Raw genomic sequence first — 18,825 nt, 5'->3', positions numbered from 1 at the left:
AAATCTTGATCCCCAGTAAAGTTCAGATTTTACTTTTCTTTTTGTGTCTATTTGATGTTCATCTAGCTAATGCCACAGGCTTGTCATGTATTTACTGGACTGATAACTTAATTTTAGTATCTCTTGTTAGCCTGAGTGTCCCACATTGGTCTTCCTTTTTTCTACCAGGAGGTTGGCGTATGCCTTTAAATTGTCAGGAAAAGGAGAATTCATGCCCAGAGATGTTTTTATGACCCACTGCCATATTCACTGCATTTTTTGATAATTCACATACACACATCTACATAAGTACACTGAGGAATAGTCACTTTATACGTTACTTTTGGTTAATTAACTCCATCTTTTGTAATTTTCCTGGGACCGAGGCCTATACATTATAACTGCTCTTGGATATGTTGTTTAGTGATGAATGTATCCTGTCAGTGCTGTGCTTTTCCTTAAAAGGTATGCTGGCAGCATTGCTTTTTATGTTCTTATCAATCAATGAATTACCGAAGACTGTGCTGTTCAGATGGGGAAATTTGGAGATAAGTTTCTTTCTCTGTCACCAGCGACAGTATTTAACTTTGTGACTATTGCAATGTAGGTTGATATCCTAGTCTTGTGTCCTTTTAGTTTTTGATAGTTTTACTCTTTTAATACTCTGCCTTTGGGCACATAATATAGATTTCCAGGGAATCCATCTATAGTATCTGAGTTCTGCCTAAGAAGTTATGTCACACAGATTTGTAAGTGAATTTTTAAGTATCTTTCTTTTTTCTCATAAGCCAAAGCTGAGGTCAGTAATCATTTATACAGCTCGATTGTCCATGAGTAGCCTTGAAAGTAAATGTCTCTGTGTCCATAATCTTGGATAGAAGACTTGCAAGTTGTTGAAAAAATGTTTGTTATAGACCCATAAACAGAAGTAGCTGCTGGATTTTTTTTTTTCTGACTGAAATCTACCTTCAGTAAGGAGAAGGTGTATTTCAGGATAATATAATTATGATGATTCTGTTGCATATACGAGTGAGACTACTCACTGTACCAGAGACAATCAGAACAACTCAGAGGTTCTAAGTATTGAGAGAAAAAAGTAAATTCTTTCACAAAACCATTTGGGAGTTCTAAAACTATTTTCTTTAATAAATTATATGACTTTATAGAGAGATATTGTTTTCTGGTATGAATACAGTAATAATTCATAGGGTCCAAACTTCACGCTAATAGTTCTTTCTTTTACGGTTTGGGCGAGAAAAGCACATTTTGCTCATATCAGGTTTATATAATCCATTAGATTCCTCTAAGAATCCAGTTATGCCGAGCTGCTCTCCGTTTCTGTTTGTTTTGTTTTTTCAGATTCCACATATAAGTGAGATCGTACAGTATTTATCTTTCTGTATCTAACATTTCACTTAGTATAATGTCCTCAAGGTTCATGCATGTTTTTGCAAATGGCAGGATTTCCTTCTTTTTTATGGCTGAATAACATTCCATTAATGGGTTTTTTCATCAAATTTGTGAAGTTTCTAGTCATTATTTCTTCAAATATTCTTTCTGTGTTTTCTCTTTCTCCTCCCCTGTAGGACTCCCATTATGCATATGTTGGTATACTTACTGGTGTTGCGTAGTTCTCTAATGCTCTGTTATTTATATTTGCTATTTTCACTTTCTATTCCTCAGACTGGATAATTTCAATTGACCTGTCTTCAAGTTTGCTGATTCATTCTTCTCCCAGCTCAAACCTACTACTGAGTCCTTCTAGCACATGTTTCATATCAGTTATTGTAATTTACAACTCAGAGTTTCTATTTTGTTCCATTTTTATAATTTATATTTCTATTGATATTGATATCTCTGTTTTCCTTTAATATCCATTCTCATACTTTAATTCTTTAGTCATGGCTCTTTTAGTAATTTGAAGATATTTATAATAGGTGACAAAGTCTTGGTTTGGTAAGTTTGAAATTTATGTTTCCTGAAGGACAGTTTCTACTAAATATTTTTTTCCCTGTATTACGGGCCTTGGTTTCTTGTTTCTTTGTATGTCTTATAATTTTTGTTGAAAATTGGACATTTAAAATAATATAAAACAGCAGCTGTAGAAATCAGATTCCTCCTTTCCCAGGGATTTTTTTGTTTTTGCTGTTTGTTTGCTTAGTGACGCTCCCAGATTAATTCTGTCGAGTCTGTATTGTTTTTTCTTTGTGGCCATTCAAGTTTCTGTTTGATTATCTTAATGGTTACCTTATAATTCAACAGACATTTCCTTAGATAACTTGAACAATAAGTCCTCCTAACGAGGTAGTCTGTGTGTTGAGGCATGTCTTCAAGTTCTGACAGCTTACATATCTGCCTTGGCCTTCACTTCTTCCTTGTGCAGAGCTTCAAGTTCAACCAGAGGTGAGAGATTAGTCTTAGATCATTCCTGGGCATACAAACAGCCGTGCACATGAGTGTGGCCTTTTTGTCCATAGAAATATGTTGGAGCTTTTCAAAGACCTCGATGGACATCTCCTTCGCAAGATTTTCCTTTTAAATTTTTTCAGACAGCCTTTTGTTAGCCACTACTGGTGTTACTGGCTCTAGCAGCTATAATGTTATACAGATGCAATGTTAAACAATTGCTGCTGATTCATTTTAATAAACAACTAGAGTAGAAGCCTTTTTCCACTGAGTGAGCTCTGCATAAGGTCAAATAAAACAAGGCTTATAAATGGATCTTTTCCAGGGGGCTGCTGTTAAACATGTTAAATCTTGAGAATTCTCTGTCAGTATGAGGATGTTTGAATCACTCCAAACTCAACCCTCCAGTGGCTTCTAGGCTGCTGGTTTTAAGATTTACTATTATTGTGAGGCTGCTGGTTTTCTCTCTGTGGAACTGGGGAGGGGGAAATGGGAATGGGGCAAGTTAAAATGCCACTATGCTCACTGTTTGTACAAAGATTCTGCTGATTTTCTGGAATAAATCCTACACAGACTGTTTTAAGCCTTTGATTAATTTCCAGAGTTCTGAAAGTTGATTTTAACAATTTTTTTGTGGGTGTTCTTGTTGCTTTTATGGAGTAGTTTTTTGGAGATCCTTGCTTCTTCCTAAAGTGCTTCTTCACTGGCCTTTGAAAGAGGTGGAGAGAAAGCCATGTTCAAATTCAGTTCGAAGCTGAACCAAGAAGCAGATGAACTCAGAGGAAGCAGGGTGCTGGTATAGAGTTGACTGGAAAGTGAAATAAAGTAGATGAGATTGCTAAGTGGAAGGCTAAGCTAGAGAGTTGTATTATTTGGAAGGTACTCAAATTCTTGGACCATGAATAATGTGAGGATAATGATGTTTGAAGATTATTGTAATGGTTGTGCATAGGAGGAAATGAAGCTGTACGAGAAAGGAGATGAGTTCAGAGGCAGTTGCAAAATCTACATGTGTGATGCTGAGGCCTGGCTTAACATTGTAGCTATGGACATAGAAATGCAAGGGTGAACCAGTCATGGGGCTTGGTGATGGAATGGATCTGAGGAGTAAGGGAATGGAGGAGTTTCAAAGCATGTAAATGTAGCTGCTCGACTTTGCAGAGATGCTGGTGGAGTAATATCAATGAGGATAACGGAAAAGCAGATATGTGGCAAATTTTTATTTTGACATCTTAAAGATCCCTTCACTTAACTTGTAGTCTCTTAAGCTCCTTGCAGACATGTGCTCATAAAGATTAAATGTATAGGTATTATTTATGAAAGCCGGGATTTTATGCTATCAAAAGCTAAATATCATCAAGAGGCCTCCTAAATCATATTAATTTAGAATTAATTTAGAAAATATTATTATTATTAATTTAAAAAGCTAAATATCATCAAGAGGCCTCCTAAATCATATTAATTTAGAAATTAATTTAGAAAATATTATTATTATTAATTTAAAAAGCTAAATATCATCAAGAGGCCTCCTAAATCATATTAATTTAGAAATTAATTTAGAAATTAATAAATAAAGAAGAAGGAGTAAAGTTTTTTTTTTTTTAAAAGCGTAAAGATATTCCAAAATGTTTATTACATTGACTTACTTTTTAACATGTCACTCTCTGGGAAAGTAGATGTAAGAATCTTAAGATTTTGTATTAATGGAGTTTAATTACCGTGTGTAAAATGACAGGTTCACAGCCTTGAATTTATATTAATAGAATGTGTATTAATGGTGTATTTTTTATAAACAAAAGAGTCCTGGGTTCAAGCACTGCTTGTTACTTAGAACACAATGCTTTTCTGTCAGCTTGTAGATTAATCATTATTTTTCAAATGATTTCCCTCCTTTATTTTTCCACAGTCCTTGAGGAGAGAAAGCAATAAATGAAAAATGAATTAATTATCAATGAGATGATCACTTTAATCTATATAATTGAGAAATGTTAATTCCTATGTGGGATCAAAGTTAGATTTCTAGACTTTTCCCTAACCTATGAACATGTCTCATTCAATTGTTCACCTCTGTACGAACTTATAATAAGGCTAAAACTGGAGATAGCAGTTCATATTTCCATACTGCCATTGCACCATAGTCATCTTCAGTATTTTAAATGATTATATATTCATCAATATTTGTGTTCTTCCAGATTTTTCAAAGCATTAAGTCATAGATTTATATCATTTGCCTTTATTTGGAAGCTAAAATAATAAAAATCAGTTATGTTGTTTTCTAACTTGTCTCTGTGAGTAGAGAAGTAAATGATTACAAAAGAGTTTTCTTATAATTAATGTTTCTGCTAAAATAGTATAGGAGTGGGAAGGCTTTGGGAGGCCATTCAGGTTGTCCTCCCTATTCTTAGTTTTTCATAATTTTCTTCCTAATTTTTCTTAATCTTGGCTATTTATGCTATTTATTACTTCATCCTTTTGTTAATTAATTCATTCATTTAATATAAATTTAAAAATTTTGAGAATATACTCTGTGAAAGAATTATACTGTACTGAGTTCTATACAAAGAACATACAAAGAAGCACTATATGGAGCATTTGCCCTCTAGGAGGACAGAATTTAGAAGTAGCTAACGATAAAAATATCAAGTATGAATATAGGATCTAGCATGTCAAGAGATACTGAATTATCCATACAGAATATTACTGTTGTTTTTAGATTCAGAGAAGAAAGAAAACCATATAGGCAAGAATAGTCATGCAATGCTTCATGGACTGAGTAGAATTTGTGATTGGTTGTAAAATAAAAGGAGAATTTCTATAGGCCTAGAAGAGCCCCCTCATCCTCAGAAGGGATGGCAACATCATAAGCAGAAAGACAGAGGCAAGAATATGACATTCAGGGTGGAGGCTACTGAGCACATCAGCCTTACGGGAGCAGAGGGTTTGCGTTGAAAGGTATCCTTGGGGACGCTTTAAAAAATAAAATAATTATTATAAATTCATGTTTTCATTCAACAAATATTTATTGGATGATTACTATTATCCTCTAATAATACTGTAATCTGGGGCTGTGATACCTAATTTTTGGGGATAATATGAAGCTATGGATCTCAAACTGGGCCACTCTATGGAGATACTGTAAAGGGTTTGCAATTTCATACAGGCACCAAGCCTTGTTTGTAGATTACATAAAACAATGTCTTACATATCCATTTTTATTATTTTCAAATGTGCATAAGTTTTGCTATGATTAATAAAATGGAAATTTATTGTTGCTTTTTGCTCACTTATTTTTTCAATTGACAGATCCTAAAAGTATAACTTACCTACTGGAGTTGGGCAGAGAATGTGGGATTCTTTCTTTTGGCTTCATACTTTCATGTGGAGAGACATTGATTAGTTTAACTGGGCTTCTCTCTGCTCCTGCTCACTCCTACTAACTCCCTTAGGGGAGTTAATTGATTTGTAAATTTGGGAGCAGGAACCGAGTATGTGTCACTAACTCTCTTTGTGATCTTCTCACCTGCAAAGAGAATGTGCAGTTAGGTTTAGCAGTAAAGAACCTGCTCAGGTTTGGCAGACCTGATGCTAGTCTATCTAATTCTGGGCTATAGTATTAGGAAAGCTATATTGCCCTGCTCCTAAACCACATTATCCAATATCTACTCTATCACTAACCTAGTTGACATTTTAATCCATTTGCCTGAGCCCTTTGTTTTATCTATGTGTTGGCTAACTGCTGTCTGTGGGCCCAGTCTGACCCACTGCAGGCCAAATCTGGCCAAGCTTTTTCATTTACATACTGTGTGTATCTGCTTTATTGCCACAAGAGTCACATGAGTAGTTGCCATAGAGATCATATGGCCTGAAAAGCCTAAACTATTTACTCTCTGGCCCTTTACATAAAAGATTTGTCAAGCCCTGGACTCTTCTATAATTTGGGCAGGGAATGAGGAAGTCATTTATTGTACTTCCTAAATTCCTAAGTTAACCCCAACAGTATCATATAGGGTTTTGTAAAAATTTTTACTTTGAAAACCATGTGTTATTATTCAAAATGGTAGAAATCCTTGGTGTAAAAATGGAGTGGAGTTGGGGATGGGAGTTTGGAGGCTATTCAGGTAACATAGGTATAGCCAATGAAGTTTGAACTGTTTTGGTGATTATGGAAATAGAAAAGTAATACTGGGTTTAGGAGTTATTATGAAGTGCAAATTTTACAGGAGTTGATAACTGCTTCTTTACGGTAACAGTAAGGATGATGGAACAGGAGAAAGCAAAATGCCCCCTAGAGCTCAAGCCTAGGTGACTGGTAAATATCCTGGGAGCAGTGTATACTGTATTTCCTACTCTGTCTGCCTTGCCTCTGGTCCTTTAAGTCACACATTTACTAACATCAGGAATAAAGGCTCCAAGCCTGGTTACAGTGGTCACCCAGGGCGCCTCAACTGACCAACCAACACTAAATATTTGTCTATGGAATTTTGACATCAATCTAGCGTTTTGTTCTATGAACTTGGAGATACCCGTTGTCTCCCTAGTACTTAAGTTATGTCTCACTTACTTTTCTAACAGACTGACATAGTTCATCTCCTGGCCTCCTATACCTAGTTGTGAAGCCTGTTTATTTATTTATGTTTGAATATTTAATTTTTTAGTTCATTTATTTCTTCAGTAGTTATCCATTTTCTAATAATTTGTTTTCTGCCTCTTTCCAAAAAAGAATGTGAGACAGTTGGACTTCTCACATAGCAAAGAAATCCCTTCATATAAATCTTGGTTTCTTTCTTTTCTTTTTCTTTGTTTCTCTTTTTTGACTATAATTAATGCTTCCCAGAAAATGCACTTCTTAGTCTTTTAGCCTGAAGTTTGTTTCACATGATGCAGTTTTCTTCTTTGTCCTCTTGTTACTGGTGAACTACATCCTAGTTCTTTTGAGTTCTGTTGTAGATTATCTAGATCTCTTATTGAGGATTTGTACAGACCTTATCCCTACTTAGTTTTGCTTGGCATTGGGGCATGTTTTCAGTTGCATTTGTGTGATTTTTAAAAGAGATTATTCTCGGGATTTTACCATCTTTAATTTCACCTGGGGTATGCAAATTTCTACACAACAGTGCCAGAAATAAAAACCAAAGTTCATTTATATTTGAAATGGTATCATCACCTTCCTCAGGTGGTATTCAGACTAATGGAATTTTTTTTTCTGAAAGTAACATGTATATATAGATTAAAAAAAAAATCAAGCAGAACAAAAGAGAATATAGTCTCATTGCCCAGTGTTGATCACCAAAATTTTAATCCTTCCTTTCAGAAATATTTTGTGCGTATGTAATGTGTCCATACTTTCTTTGCACGAATGTGAATATACATTATGTGTTGCTCTTCCCTTTGTTTGTTTGTTTTAGCTCAACCTATCAATACCTATACATTTATTTTTCTAATGACTGAAATAATAGTTACATTTATTAAGCATTTAGGCACTTAGGCACTATGCCAATTACTTTATAAAATTTATTTTACTTTATTTCAAATTTATTTCATTAATTTTATTATATCATTCACAACCAGAAACACCCTTTTGAGGAAGGTACTATTAGTGTTCTAATCTTGCAGATGAGGAAACTGAGACTTTTCCAAGGCAACTTTGCTAAAGATGGCAGAGCTAGGATTTTGACTCTACACTCTTTAACTACTAGATTTTTCAAATATATTTCACCAAACATTTGCAGCAATATGACCTGAGATAGTTGTAAAACATAGATTTCCAGGTTCGCTATCAGAGACTCGGATTTAGCAAAAATTTGGGGAAGAGTCACAAATCTGAATTATTAACAAATGATCCAGTTGAATTTTGTGTAGTCTAAAATCTGTGGACTTCTGCATTATACGACATTGCCTCCTTGTATGGATGATGTTTATTTTTTAAATAGTCTCTTAAGGATGAATCTAAAAATAATTTCCAGTCCTTCAACGTTATATAGAGTGCTTCAGTACACATCCTTATGTGTATATTTTTATTTGTATTTGTAAGTTTAATTATAGGAAAGATTTCAAGAAGTAGAATTCCTGGGTAAAAGAGTATGTGCATTTAAAACTTTGATACACTTTTGGGAATTTCATCAAGAACAGAGATAATCCTCTTTTCCTTGCTAATCCCTAGTTAATTCTTAGTTATTTTCCAAGGAGTAAGGATTTTAGAACACTAAAAGAGATTAAACAAAAAGTTTTGTCAACCAGTTTCTTTGATTTACTTTTTCACCCTGTAATAGTTTGCTAGTTCTGCTGTAAAAGAGTACCACAAACTGCATGGCTTAAACAACAAGAAATTTGTTTTCTCAGTTCTGGAGGCTGGAAGTCCAAAATCAAGGTGTTGATAGGGACAGTTTCTTTTAAAGGCCGTGAGAGAAAATCTATTCCCTGCCTTTCCCCTAGCTTCTGGTGGTTTGCTGGCAATTTTTGGCTTGGCTTGTGGCAGCATAACTCCAATCTTCACATGGTGCTCTCTCTGTGTACATGTCTGTCTCCAAATTTCCTCTCTCCATTGGGATACTAGTCATTGGATTAGGGCTCACCCTAATGACTGTATCCCGGTTTAACTAATTGCATCTGCAACGACCTTATTTCCAAATCAGATCACATTCTGAGGCAGTGGGAGTTAGAATTTTGACAAATAAATTTTGGGGAGATATAACTCAACCCATAACATACCCAAAATAACATTCTTAGATAGTACCCACACTAGTTTCTCAGCACTTTGCTGGTGAGATTTCTGCTATGGTTTCAAATGTTTAATTGACACCTCCAACTTTGAAGTGGCTGATCAAGAGAGGCTTAACTAAGAATCAAGGTCTATGGACATTAATTGGTCACACTTTCCAAAGGGAGACAATATCCTGACCCCCATTTACAACTCAGGTGATTGATATTGGTAAGATCTGATTACAACTTTTCTCACTCATGACATTAAGAGGCAGGCTTTACTCCACATCACCCCCATCTCATTATTTAATAGAAGCATTAAAAGTAACAATTGTACATAATTTTTTACAAAGTAAGAGTGGTAACTATGCAAGGCGTATAAATGGGGCCTTGTAGTACCATGCTCTAGGAATAATAATGGCAGTTTATCAATCCCATGTGCTCCCAAGTGAAGGAAGAAAAATTTTAGCGTGGTAAAAGTCCAAAAGTTGATGCTGTCTAAATATCTGCTTTCTAAAGGTCTCTGTACCAATTGAAAAATTAGCCTGAAAAAGGTTTACACCAATTCACACTTTAAAAAATCATGTATAAAAATGCCTACTTTTCCAAACTGTCACTAACACTGTGTATTACCTATAGCAGTTTGATCAAGAACGGTATATTGTGTGACTTTAACTTACATATATTTAGTTACAAATGAGATCAAGCATCTTTTCATCTAAGAAATTTCTAGCTATTTTTCATGAACTCCTCTGAACTCCTCCTATCCTTTGCCCACTTTTTCCATTAGGCTAATGATCTCTTTCATCTCTGTAAGTCTCTTTACATAATAAAAATATAAGCCCTTTGTCATATATGTCAAAGAATTTTCCCAAATCTGTTGTTAGTCTCTTAATTTTTATGATACTTTAGTCGCCTTATAAATTTAATATTTGTTTATACTCAAATTCATCAATCTTTTTCTCTACAGCTCTGGTTATATATCTAGTTATAGCTCCTGGTTAAAGATCATTCCTATTTTAAGATTATTATTACAAGTGTATTTACTTATTATTTAATATTTATCTGGAACTTATTTTGGCACAAGGAAAGAAGTATTAATCTAGCTTTATTATTTCTTCCCAAATGACTATCACTTATCTGGCTGGCAATTATTATATAATCCATCGTTTTCCTACTAATTTGAAATATTACCTTCATAATATAATAAATTCCCTTAGCATTGGAGCTTTGTTTTTCAAATTCTCTCTTCCATTCTATTGCCTTTCAATTATTGCACCATTTATGATTTATTTAAGTATCTGATAAAGGCTTATCTACACCCTCTCCATTAGTTTTCTCTTTTCAAATTGATACCTGGCTACTGTCACACATTTATTTTTCCAAATGTACTTTAGGATTTCTTGTCAAGATCCAAGATGGAGTGGGAGGAAAACACTATTGCAATACTACTTCATTAAATTTAAGGCTAAGTGAAAGTGAAAGAATCACCATCTTTAAAATATTGAGTCATATTATAAAATAACAAGGTGTATTCTCCCACTGGAGTCCAATTTTCTGTCCCTCTCTCAGTTCTTCATAGTTTCTGTTGCCTCCGTATGTGATGCCTTCTGCTGATGCATTATGGTATTAAATTCTTATTGCTGCAATAACAAATTACCACAAACTTCGTGGCTTGAAAAAACACAAATTTATTATTTTACAGTTCTGGAAGTCCAAAATGGGTCCCTCTGGGCTAAAATCAAGGTGTTGGTAGGGCTGCATTCTTTTCTGGAAACTCTAGGGGAGAATCTATTTTCTTGCCTTTTCTGGCTTCTTTGAGCTTTGTTCATTTGTTGGCTTGTGGCTGTCTTCCCACCTTCAAAGCCAGCAATGGCCCATCAAATCTCTCATGTTGCATCACTTTGATACTGACTCTCCTTCCCTCTTTCACTTATAATGACCATTGTGATTACATTGGGCCACCTGAATAATCCAGAATAATTTCCCCATCTGAAGATCCTTAATCACATCTGCAAAGTCTCTTTTGCCGTGTAACAACATATTCACAGGTTCTTGGGATTAGGACGGGGACATCTTCGAGAGGCCTACCACCGTTATCAAGGCTCCTTTGCCTAAGGCTGTCCTACTGTCACTCATTCTTCCCTCCCACTCAAAGTCTCTTCCTGATATTTTCTTATTTTTCTTATTATTCTATATTTATGTTGTAGTCTTCCTTATTTGAATGTCATTGTAAGTCTTTAGGGGATACTTTTCTTGATATTGTGGGACATGTCAGAGGAATAAGATCATTTCCAAAGCTTTCACCTGCTATGAGTCATTTGAAATTGTGAGTCATTTCTAACTTCGAAAGAGGCGTAAACCCACACTCCCTTGTGTTAGTGTTATTTTTCACATTATCAGAAAAAGAACTCAGGAAGTAGTAAAAGTATGCAGGTAGTTTGTATCATAGAACTAACATACTTCTAGTCCCATTGTTTTATTTACGTAACATCTTAAAACTCATCTAAGTCAAGCCACTGTCTTCTATTCTCAGGAGATGACTTGTTTTGATCAGACTAGGCTTAAAGACTTCCAGTGGCAGAGAACCCGCTTCCTGCTAAGCAGCCAATTTCATACGGTGAAGCTCTAATTGTTAGAAAGCTCATCTTGAGCTGAAATCTCTCTTCTTTTTACTGTCTCTCCATCTGCACTATTTCTAGTCCCTTACGGATAGAGAACAATTCCAATCACTCTTCTATCTTTCAAATACTTGTGATACATGCTTCCATGTACCTTTTCTTCTTCAATCTTTTCTCATATGACATGGGTTTGATACTCAGCACTTTCCTTACCCATGTCCAGAAAAAAACAGTCAATTTGGACTTTGCACCTCCTCATATATAGGCTCCAGTGCCAAGCTGAGTGCACCAGGTGTTGGTTAAGCTGCTTCGGTTTCCCCTATGTGGTTAAGAATAGAGCTGTGTTAAGAGGCAAGTTCACAGAGATGCCCTGTCAAAGTAGTCTAGAAATCCTCTAGGTCACCTTATGTCTGATGAAAAACCACATCGTTGGTGTTATTGAGAAAAGACTGCTTATACCTGGGTCCCTGATTATTGCTAAGGTTTTTCCTAAGTCAGAGGCCAAGTATCTTTCAGCCCTTTTGATGAATAAAATCTTGTACTACCTTACAAATGATGGTCAACATAGTACAGTTACCCTGTCTTTTACCAAATTACGAAATCAGATCATTCCCAATTCTAATTAGCACAGAGGAAAGCAGGGCTGTCACTTTCTCAAGTCCAAATATCATACTCGATTTAAATCAGCCAATGTCACATTCTGTATTTAATTGGTATATTAAACTCTGACTCATGCTGTCAGCTTTAACTCCTAATTCTTTTTTCCTGATATTGTTAATCTATATATCACCAAGATGAATTTTCATAACTCATTTCTGTACAGAACCATAGAACCTCATATTTAATCACTAATAAACTTTGACTTGTTAGATTCAGCTGCCACTGACGATTTTAAACTTTTGTAGGAACACAGTTAAACAACGTGTGAAAGCATGTTATGTAGACTTTTTATTGCTAATGTTTATTTTTCTTGGGGGGCATAATGTTCTATTATTTTATGTGCCTCAGTATACATCTTTTGGAAGAAGTACTATTTGGTCCACACATTGCACAATCAACTACAGTAGGTAGGATGAAGCTGACTAAGCATCGAAGCTACACATCCCCTTAGGAGCCGTGAAGTTAGGCATTCAGGACCTTAGGGACTGGTTTAGGATTTAGGGCCAGAACATTATTAGTCCCTCGGAAGAGACTGGCAGAGAACACAGTCCTAGGCATGCTACTATTATAAAAAATCAAGCACAGAAACAAGTCTGGGATCCTGGAACCAGGCATTAGAATAAAGATAGAAGCTAAATATCAAGAAAAAAGCAAAAACTGCTATAGCCAAATCGGAGCCCAATTTTGTTAGACTAGGTACGATGGAGTTTTGATGGTCTGTCACAAATTGTTGGGCCACAGTTCTTTTAATCCCTCTGGTCCATTACCAAGATTTATCATCAAGAGTATATTGGCAATTAACCTGTATATCAAAGTCCGGATTTCCCACTGAAAGGAAGAGGGCTTGCAAAAGCTAGGAAGTTGGCAGGGCTAGATACTACCTAGTAATCTGTGAATTTTCTTCTTTCCCTAAGCTCTGGCAGTAAAGATCTTGTCATAGCCCTTTTTATCTGTGATACAATAGCATGAACACTAGATTTGCTGTTACAAAATCTAGGTTAGAGCCCTGAAACTTCTCTTAACCAGATGCTTAGTATTGGACAAGTCGCTTAATAATTCCAAGCCTTAGTTTCTGGATGCGAACAATAGTTAGCATTGCTAGGCCTGTTGTGAGGGCTAAATAAAATCATCTGGGTAAATGAAATACTATTCATTTTGTGACTATAAAACACTTCATAAGTGTAAGTTTTTATTTTTACAGTAGCTATTTGAATCTGTGATAGTTTTTTTTTGTTTTTGAGGAAGATTAGCCCTGAGCTAACTACTGCCAGTCCTCCTCTTTTTTGCTGAGGAAGCCTGGCCCTGAGCTAACATCCGTGCCCATCTTCCTCTACTTTATACATGGGCCGCCTACCACAGCATGGCATGCCAGGTGGTGCTGTGTCCACACCCGGGACCTGAACCGGCGAACGTGTGAACTTAACTGCTACGCCACCGGGCCGGCCTGTGATAGTTTTTGAATGACATTGTTTCAGATTTCATTCACTTGACAAATGTTTCTTAAGTGCATACTATATGAAAAAGGTCGTGGTTCTTGCCTCCATGGCTCTTTAATTCTAGTGGAGGATGCAGGCCTTAAAGTACTAACTGAAATCTTAATTATTTTATGTATTCATTTTTTAGCATATATTCACAGAGCCCTACTATGAACAAGGCATTTTGCTAGGGGCTAGACAAGCATGACTTTAGAAATTAACCCCATTTGTCTTATAGATTAATGGGATTATGTTTAACCTTTGGTTTATTCTTCCACATCTGGTTATATTAATGAGCTAACTATCTGGATCATTAATGCATTTAATGAAATCATTTGGCACTGAAATTCTGAGATATTATAAGAGACCATGTTAAAGGTTTAAAAAGAATCAACATGTACCATGACTAGAGCATTTTATGATTCTCTCATCAAAGTTACAATGAAAGGAAATGAGTTTGTTTTGACATGACTTACTCTTAGTAACCTCATGCTAGTATTTGAAAATGAGTTGGAACCGGCCTGGTGGCGCAGCGGCTAAGTTTGCATGTTCTGCTTCTCTGTGGCCCAGGGTTCTCAGGTCTGGATCCTGGGTGTGGACATGACACCACTTGGCAAAAGCCATGCTGTGGTAGGCGTCCCATATATAAAGTAGAGGAAGATGGACATGGATGTGAGCTCAGGGCCAGTCTTCCTCAAAACAAAAAAAAAGAAAAGAAAGAAAGTGAGTTAATTGGGAGAGGAGTAGGACTGGAGGCAGGAAGACTGGTTTGGAAGCTGTTCCAGCAGTTCAAGTGAGATACAATGGTGGCGTGGACTAGGGTGGTAGCAGGGGTGCAGAGAAATGAATGTGTTTGAGATGTAATTCAATGATAAAGTATGGGACTTGGAGACTGGGCATGATGTTGAGGAAGAAGGAAAATTGAAGAATAGCTCCCAGGTTGTTTGCATGGCTGGTGTATGGAAGGACTGTTTCCTGATGGGAAACAAAGAAGAGAGAATGATTTGAGGAGAAGTTGACAAAATGTTTAAAGATTTTTTAAAAAAAATAAACATGAGAATAATCATGAATGCTTTGAGAAAGATCAATATGAGGAGAGACTTATCCTACCAGATAGTAAAATTAATTATAAGGCTTCAATAAACAGTGTGATGTTGGTACTAGAATAGACTGACATATGGAACCAATTAGAAACCAGAAACAGACTCAATTATATATAAGCACATGGTATATACTTATTTTCACAGGAATTATATTTCAAAAGAAATAGTTGAATATGTAAACAAAGGTATGTGCACAAGAATATTCCCTTAAAATCAAAACATTAAAATTTCTATATGATAGGATTAACTAAATAAATTATGACCATGTGTACATTGGAACCTAACCTTAAATTTATCATGTAGACATATATTTGTCATTGAAACTTGTTCACAATGCATTACTAGAGGTAAATATCAGATTAGAAAACATTACATGTAATACCTCTACATATTTGATATGTAATATCTTCATGTAAGACTTACAGAAAACCCCTTGAAACTTTATCCCACTTTGGGTGGGAAATTATAGTGCTCTCCTGAAGATTTCTATAGAATCTACGAGGTATCCAATTTCACTTCTCATGATCACCTCTTGCTGCAAATTCCTGTTTGTGTGGAACTCTTGATTTCATTCATTATTCTCATCTTGTGTCTATCCTTGACTCTGCCCCGTGACTACTGGAATAGATAGCATACCCTGCTTACTTGTAGTCAGAAAGTTTGTTCAGGAATATTCATAGCAACATGGTTATTAATAATAAAACTCCTAGGAAATGTTTAAAAGTCCACTGTCAGGAGAACCCATATATGAATTGTGGTATACCTATACAGTGGACTCCTGTACCACATTAAAGATAAATGAAACTCAGAAACATAATATTGAGTGAAAAAAGTCATAGAAGAACAAGAACATTTTTTACTATACTTATGAACTTCAAAAGCACATAGTACAAAACAGTTTATTCTTTATTTGATACTTACATATATAGTTGCATTTTAACGACAATCCGGGGAATTATCAACACAAAATTCAGAACAGGATTTAGCCCTGATTGGGGAGGGAGGGGGTAGGATTGGAAAGGGGAATGTGCATGGGAGGGGGCGGGTTTCAACAATAATGTTCTGTACCTTAAACTGAGTAGTGAACACATATGGATTCATTTTATTATTTTATTATCTCACATATCCATCCTCTTTTGAGGGATACTTGTCAGATATTTTGAAGCAGTCTGGGAGGATATACACCAAAATGTTACCATTAGTTATCTGAGCATGCTGGGTTTTCAAGTGATTTTTTTCCTCTTTGTTTATATTTTCTAATACTTCTCTAATAAATGTATATACTTCCTTTTTAAGAGAAAAGCAAACTAACTCATCCTGTAAAATTTCAGAGTATTTTTTGCACCTTTAATATCCTCATAATTCTTTATAAACACATAAAATTCCAACTTAACCAAATCCATGAAGAATGGGTTGTTCTGAATAATTTAATTTTAGGATGAACTAGAGTTTAAGCTAGACACTTTCTTTTCATAGACTCTTTACAATTTTATTGTCTTAATCTCAGTTTTTTCACTTTTGATATGCAAAGCAGTAGACAATGACAATAACCAAACTGAACAGCAAAGTAATTTACATCTTAAAGAGGCATAATCATTTCCCTGTTCGTTAGATTTGTTAAAAAGGACATTAGAGACTGTTCCGTTGATCAGTAAATATTTATTGAGCACCTAATATGTGACAGGACCTGTTTTAGATCCTGGGGATAGAGTGGTGATCAAGACAAATTCCATCCTTCATGGAGTTTACAGTCATCTGATATATTCACGACAATGTGTTTCATACATAATTTTATCAATAAACAGTTCTACTGAAAGATTTCCAGTAATGAGAAGTTCCCTCTGTTGCTTTCTAGTACTATATTTTAGCTAATTGTTATGTAAGTGCATTTTTATTTTAAAAGATAAGTGATATTTTTAATTCATAGAAAGTTATTTTTTTAATTGACCCAAACTTGGCCTCCTTGTCTTATAAACATTGGTCTTTATTCTGCCTTTAAGAACTTTAGATTCACCTCAGCAACTTCTCCCCTTACCTGCTTTGTGGGGTAGCTCTTGAGGGATAGCCTCTCAAATATGTTGAGGAAATTATTATGCTGCTATAAGGCTTCTCCAGGTTAGAACACTGCAGTTCCTTTCATCATTTCTTCTGTGACATGGTTTTTAAATCATATACCATCCTGATTGCTTTCCTCTGGTCGCTTTCTACTTTGTCACCCTTTGTTGTTAAAAATAAATTACTCCCAATTTCCTGCTTTCGGTAGAGTAGAGTGAACATAATTGACTCTTTGATGTGTGAGGGTCTGGTATGGTCTGAAAGCAATTACACTGACCTTGAATACTTATTCTACTGTACTGTAAATATCATTATAGAAAAAATAGGAGCTTGTATTAAATCTTTACCAACCCTTGGATAATCTTGGAAGATTTTTTGAAAATGAGTTTATTTTTTTCTTATTTGTCTTTTTCTTTTGATAGTGAATTAATCTTTATAAAGATAACAAATATCAAAAATAAAACATTAATTATAAAATTCATCGTGCAGAATTTTCTTCTCTAGTAAACTATGAACTTTCTGAGGGCAAAGTTTACGTCTTACTGTAAGTTTTAAAAAATCTGCAGCACTTAGCACAGTCCTAGATATATGAGAGATGTCCAATAAGTAATTGTTGGCCAATTAATGTCTTCTATAAGAACCTAAGATCTTGTAAAATGAAATGAATTCCAATTTTCAGAATATATTGAAGAATCAGTAGTATATAATTGGACCTTAATTTTATCCTAACCAGAAAAGAGTAACCTTAGTACATTAGTTAAAAGTATCCACACACACAAAAAATACTGATGTGTGGTGTGAGAATACCTTTACCTCTAAATGACAGAAAACCCCATAAACCATGGCTCAAATGGTAAGAACTTTATTATTTACTTAGGGAGCTTGGAGAAACCAGTCCTGAGTCTATTTGATTATCTCAATGATATCATCAAAATCCCAGTCTCTTTTTATCCTTCTGTTGCCATTCTTGGCCTGGTACCTTTTTGATCGTAGGCTTATTGCCTTATGGTCACAACATGTCTGCCTTAGCTCCAGGCATTAAAACTGTATCCATAGAGGAACTTGAGTATGGCCAAGGCTCTGAAAGAACCTCCTTGTATGTCTTTCTCTTGGGAAAAATATTTTTCCAGAAGCCTCCCAGCAAACTTCTCTTTATATCTAACTGTCCAAAATTGAGTCATATGGCTTTCTCTAAGAAGCAGGCAAAGGAGCGAGTCTTGGGAGCGACTACTGATTAGGTAAGCAACAATTTATGCCACAACTAGAAAATAGATACATATTACAGAAAGAGATCATGAACTTTACTTTTTCAGTAATAATTTCAGGGGAACCAAATTATAAGGACACTTGTAAAAAGATCACTGATAATATTGGGCTTATATGATTGTATAACTTATTCAAACAGATGAATCATCACCTCTCAATCACTTTTGGAAGAACTGAAGAACCTGATTATCTTTTCTAGTTTTTATAAATTAAACAGGCTGTGTCTTTATCACAAAACTATTTTTATTTTTTCTCCTTCCTTTCAGGAGTCCTATCCAAAGAAGAGGAATTACACTATGGAAATTGTACCATCTGCTTCTCTGGATACATTTTCTTCAGAAAATGAGAACTTTCTATGTGATCTCACGGACACAGCAGTTACAAAGAAACCTTGTTCCTTAGAAATTGCAAGGGCCCCTTCACCAAGAACTGGTAATATTTCTTTTTCACAGTGGATCAGTTCAATTTTCATGCTTGTATATGTGAAGATGTATTATTAATGTTTTGATTTCCCACAATATTTTAAAACTGAAAGTGCCCCATTATAGTCTCAATAATTAT

At 35.2% G+C, this 18,825-nt stretch overlaps 1 protein-coding gene across 41 annotated transcripts in view; it reads left to right on the top strand.

Annotated features, from left to right (window-relative positions):
- The window catches only part of ANKS1B (ankyrin repeat and sterile alpha motif domain containing 1B), a 1,029,975-nt gene that overhangs the window by 345,043 nt on the left and 666,107 nt on the right, over positions 1-18,825 (top strand). For all 41 annotated transcript variants that reach the window (XR_011534653.1, XR_011534657.1, XR_011534652.1 and 38 more), the window contains one exon: positions 18,531-18,696. Coding sequence is in view for 30 of the 41 variants with exons in the window: in XM_070599947.1 (XP_070456048.1) it covers positions 18,531-18,696 (166 nt within the window). In the remaining 11 variants the exon portion in view is untranslated. The remainder of the gene's footprint in view (positions 1-18,530; positions 18,697-18,825) is intronic.

This window comes from Equus przewalskii, chromosome 29 (assembly GCF_037783145.1).
Source record: "Equus przewalskii isolate Varuska chromosome 29, EquPr2, whole genome shotgun sequence".
In the NCBI taxonomy this organism is placed as follows: Eukaryota; Metazoa; Chordata; class Mammalia; order Perissodactyla; family Equidae; genus Equus; species Equus przewalskii.
The sequence above is the reverse complement of the archived record's forward strand: the minus strand, read 5'-3'. Positions and strand labels throughout refer to the sequence as shown.